The 5,262-nt window shown below is 41.6% G+C and overlaps 1 protein-coding gene across 1 annotated transcript; it reads right to left on the bottom strand.

Moving 5' to 3' along the window:
• Nucleotides 1–557: 557 nt before the first annotated feature.
• On the bottom strand, nt 558–1,604 carry CCR8 (C-C motif chemokine receptor 8; the record flags this gene model as incomplete). Its single annotated transcript, XM_084247795.1, has 1 exon — nt 558–1,604. One exon carries the CDS (start codon nt 1,602–1,604, stop codon nt 558–560), a length of 1,047 nt encoding a protein of 348 aa, XP_084103921.1.
• Between the last annotated feature and the right edge of the window lie 3,658 nt (nt 1,605–5,262).

Consider the following 5,262-nt stretch of genomic DNA (forward strand, 5'->3'; position numbering starts at 1 on the left):
AAGGGAATATTTCTCGACATATTTTTGGAGATCATCCCTGACCAGAACATTGCAAGAAAGGAAGTTACAGGGCCGTATCTCCTGTGATGACAGATTGAAAAAATCCCACAAAATTCAATTAGTTATTAAATTGATTGTAATCAAGAAGTCATTTTATTCTAAGGAAAGTATATGTTGATTTAAGATAAGAAAATGATTGAATGGAGTTTATCAAATCAACAGAATAATGAAGGGAACTACATGGTCATCGCAACATATAAGGGATAGTATTTGACAAAATTTAAATCGGTGTATGATAGACACACTAAAAATGAAGGGAAAAAATCCCTACATCTAATGTTATACTTCAGAGTAAGATATGTAGGCTATTTCCAGCAAATAGTAACAAAGTCTTTGAAAGCTGACATGTTCACTAAGTACCATGACACATGTCCTGTGTCTCTAACCAGATTTCTAAGAGCATGCTTTGGTGTAGCCTCAGAATCCAATGCAAGTCATCTTCGTCTCCTGAAAGAATAGCAGAGGGGCAGGCAGAGGCCAGTTTAGAGGCATTCTCCTCACAAAATGTAGTCCACGGTGGTGGAGCGGGAGGCCTGCTGGGAGGTGGGCGAACTGTCCCTGCTCTCTCTGGGGATTTGCCTCCCAAAGTAGAGGAAGCTCTTCCGAAATATTTCTGAGAGGTGTTTCTTGAACTTCTCGCCCATGAACGCATAGATTATCGGGTTCACACAGCAGTGAGTGAAGGAAATGGTTTCTGTGACATGGGTGGCGTAAGCCAGTTGCTTGCTCATGACGCATCCATCCAAGATGTGCATATTGTGCAGGGACGAGAGGAAGAGGACCACATTGAACGGAACCCAGAAGAATAAAGATGCAGTGACCACCAGGAGCACCAACCTCACAGCCTTGGTCTTGTTATGGTTCTGGCAGTTCTTCAGCTGGTGGAGGATGCTGGTGTAGCAGAACACAAGGATGGTGAATGGAATCAACAGGCCTAAGATATTGATTTCAAAGTGGATGAAGATCTTCCACTTTGAAGCCTGTTGATTGTAATATGGGTAACACTTTAGCATGCCATCTTCAGAGTCCACTTGGTAAAACACCAGTAACGGGCTGGTAGCCGCTATGGCAGCCAGCCACACTGCCAGGCTCATGGCTGTGCCCCTTCTAGCTGTCCTCACTTTTACAGCATACACTGCATGGACGATTGCCAGATACCTGTCCACACTCATGAGGGTGATAAAGAACATGCTGCTGAAGAAACCAATATAATAAAAGCCAGAGACCATCTTGCACATTATGGCCCCAAACACCCACTGGTCCAGCTGATAGTGAGTCAGAAAAGGGAAGGAGAACACAAAAAGCAGGTCTGACAGGGCCAGGTTCAAGAGGTATATGTCCGTGATGCTCCTCAGTTTCTTGCAGGAGATGAGGACCAGGATGAGGAGGCTGTTTCCCAGAAGACCAAATACAAACAGGAGGCAGTAAACGATGACAAGAAGCAACTTGCTGTCACTCTGAATCAGCTCCCCATTGCAGGGACTTGAGATGTCTTCGGGATAATAGTAGTCAGGTGTCAAACTGGGTTCAAGTGTATAATCCATCAAAGCAGAAGGAACTGGTCACAGAGACACCTAAGAGAGATTCAGTCCTCAAAAATATTTTTATTTATAAACATGGACTGAATTGAATGACAAATTCACATATTAAAGCCTTAAAGCCTGGCTATGGGCTAAATGTTCATGTGTGTGTGTCACCCCTCCTCATATCATTTAAACCCTCCAAATCCCATGTGATGGTATTAGTTGGCATGGACTTTGGAAAGTAATTGGATTAGATGAGGTTTGGGGGATGGAAGCCTCATGAAAGTGATGCATGCCCTTCTAAGAATCATAAGAGCTTGCTTCCTCTCTGAGCTCTCACCCTGCAAAGGTACAATGAGAAGTCTGAGGTGGGCAAGCTGGGAGCAAGCACCTGCTCACTGGAACCTGACTGTGCCGGCACCCTGCTCTCAGATGTCCAAACCTCCACAACTGTGAGAAATTAATTTCTGTTACTTAGAAGTCGCCTGTTCTCTGATATTCTGGCACAACAGCCCAATGTACTAAAATCGCCCCCCCCCCATGTTAGTGTACTTGAAGATAAGCCATTGAGGAGGTAGTTAAGATTCAACGAGGTCATAAGATAGACCTTGTTCCCAAAGGCTGGGGTCCTCCCAAAGAGGAGAGGCACTGGAGCACCCCCATGTGCCCTTTGTCTGATCTTCTCTGCCCAGGCACAGGGAGGAGACCGTGTGAGGACATAGCAGAGAGAAGGTTACAAGGCAGGATGAGAGGAAGCACAGAAGCCAACCCTGCCGACACTGGATCTTCTAGTCCCCAGAACTGTGAGAAACTAAACTGTTGCTTAAGCCAGCCAGGATGTGGTGTTCCTTACGGGAGGATGGCAGGTACGTGGCGTCTATGGAAATTGTATTTTATACCCAAGTTTTCTGTAATCCCGAAACGTTCTCTAAAAAATAGTCTACTCGTTTTTTTAAAGCTGGAAACTGTCCAAGCTGACAAATACAAGGGAATCCGGTAGGTTAAGAAAAGCCAAAATTTACAAACAAAACTTAACTATCTGTAATTCCCCCATTAGAATTAGCAACTGCTACCATATTGTCATAATTGTTTTGGTTCTTTTTTTTTCTTTCTTTCTTTTTCTTCCATTCCTTCCTTCCTATGAAGCAGAGATTAAATAAATTTTCCTTTATTTTAAGATTTATTTTTATTTATTTATGCAGACTAAACTGGGATGTAGGCCAGAGGTGCGGGGTCAGGGGGTGAGAGGATTCACCAGAGACAGAGTGGGGAGCAGAACAGGCAGATTGACTGAAACAGACTGCCGAGGGGAGCAGCGGGCGAGACAGGAGAAGTGGGCCACACCATTTGGGTTAGCTCTGGCCAGGGATGGAACTCATGCCTTAGTGGCTGACAAAACTTAATAGTGCTGAGACTTGAACCCCTGCTCCACCAGGGAGACCCCTAAAGTTCCCTTTAACTACTCAACTTACCCCTCACTCCAGGAAGAAATATTATAACCAATTTCATATATATATATATATATATATATATATATCACTCCAAACAGTTTTCCCTTATACTTTTACAGAGATAGATAGATATCCTTATCTTCAAACAATATATAATACTTTGTGTTCACTTTTACTCTACATTAATGATACAGTATCACATCTCTCATTTCATATCTTGTTTTTTCTTCTCCCAGCATGTTGTTTTAGAAATAAAACCACATGATACTAAGTTTAATTCATTCTCTTAACTATTCTTCTAAGCACTTTAACTAATTTTAAAATACAATAGAAAAAAAGATTCCAATCATACTACCAACAAAAATGACCGGCACTACTAGAAGCAAACTTGATTAAAACTGTCATTCAACTATAGAAGAAATTATAAAACATTGTTGAGAACATCAAAGGAGCTGTGACAAAAAGGAAACAAATACAATATTTATGGAAGGGAAGAGTCAACATTTAAAACATAATTCTTCTCCAATTGATTTATACATTCAAGGTAATTTCAAGGCAGACAGAATTTTCCAAGGGACTTAATTGCTGGACATGCAGACATTATCATGCATCATTATCCATTATGCCATCCACCTTTCTGTAATTTGGGGTGCTAAGCAAGGTAGCCATTTTTAACCATACTGATTTCAGGGGGTGGGCAGAGCGTGGCATACACAGTGGTAAAGGTGTGAAGCCATGCATCTAAAACTTTATAAACCAACATGACCTCAACAAAAAAATGCAAAAGGAGGAGAAAAAATTTTAAAATAAAGACACCAATTTCATTTAAGACTGTATCCAAAATAGACTTTAAAAAATGGTTGCTGAACTGTGGAGCTGGTCTTTTACCTGGGGGTGTGTGGCCAGACTCCCTCCTACCTCTTCCTTCCTACTTATCTTTGATAATAATTTCGAAAAACAACTTTCAGTTCATCTTCTTCTTGTTTTATCCTTTTCAAACTCTGGAATGAGAGTAGGTCCTCAACCCATTCTCTTCCCCAGATCTTTTCTACTGAATCCACTACTTAATCCACACTGAATTTCTACTGAATTCTACTTAATCCACACTCCCCCTATATTCTTTTACCAATAAGATCTTTTATCAATAACATACATGGATCAATATCTACCATTTACCGCAGCGGGCCAGGAATTTTAGATGCATTTCTTCATTTATTTCTTTTGAAGCAAACATTAATATCTCCTTTCTATTTCTGGGGTTACAATTATTTCTGGGGATGAGCTTCAGTCCAGTGCCGACAGTTATAGAGTCATGAGATACAGCCAGGACTTGAAACCACATCTCCTGAGCCAAATGCTTTTTCTTTTCTAAGTTGTTTTTATTTCACAGGAAGAGTAAACAGCTCAAATCTTTGGGCACCTAGGCCCCCTGATTTCTAAGTTTTAGAATTCTTTGTAGCAGAGTAAACTTTGTCCTATTTCTTAAACTGAGCTTCAGTTTCCTTTTCTAATGAAGCTTCTCAGGATTTGATGAGAATTAAGACTGACCATTTAAATTAGTGCCTAATGAAGGAGGGATGTTTGTTTGCCAACTTTCCTCCTTGAGTACAAAAATCACATGTCCTTCAGTTATCTGAGAGAAGAATTGCTCCTACCACAAGCACAGATGCCCTCTCAGATGCCTGGTGATATGAGGGGTCTTTTCCAATCTACCTTCCCCTCTCAGAGATGCTTTGACGCTCTCCTTCAGAAAAGTATGAGAAAATTTTCAGAAAAAATGTCCTGGCTTGCTTTTAGTGGCCATGAGCACCCACTAGACTTACGTAGGGTTTGTGAACTCTGGGATGGGTAAAGATTATTTTTTAAAAATCACCTCTTGAAGGCCTCCATGGTGGTTCAAAGGGGTTAAGTCTCAGCACTGTGAAGCTATCCAAAGCTACTGCAGCATGAGTTCAATCCCCGGCCAGGGAGCTGACTCACATGGCTCAGCAGACCTCTCCTGTCTTGCCCGCTGCTCCCCTCAGTAGTGTATTTCAGTCAATCCACTCTGTCCCTGGTGAATCCACTCAGACCCCCTCACCCCCACACCTCTGGCCTACACCCCAGCTCTTGAATGCATAAATAAATAAATAAAATAAATCTTCAAAAAAAAAAAAAAAACCCACCTCTCAAGCTAGACATCTGATATATTGACATTCCATCTGTCTCTCCCCCAGAGCCATAAAATT

The sequence above is a fragment of the Talpa europaea genome (assembly GCF_964194135.1).
Source record: "Talpa europaea genome assembly, chromosome: 11".
In the NCBI taxonomy this organism is placed as follows: domain Eukaryota; kingdom Metazoa; phylum Chordata; class Mammalia; order Eulipotyphla; family Talpidae; genus Talpa; species Talpa europaea.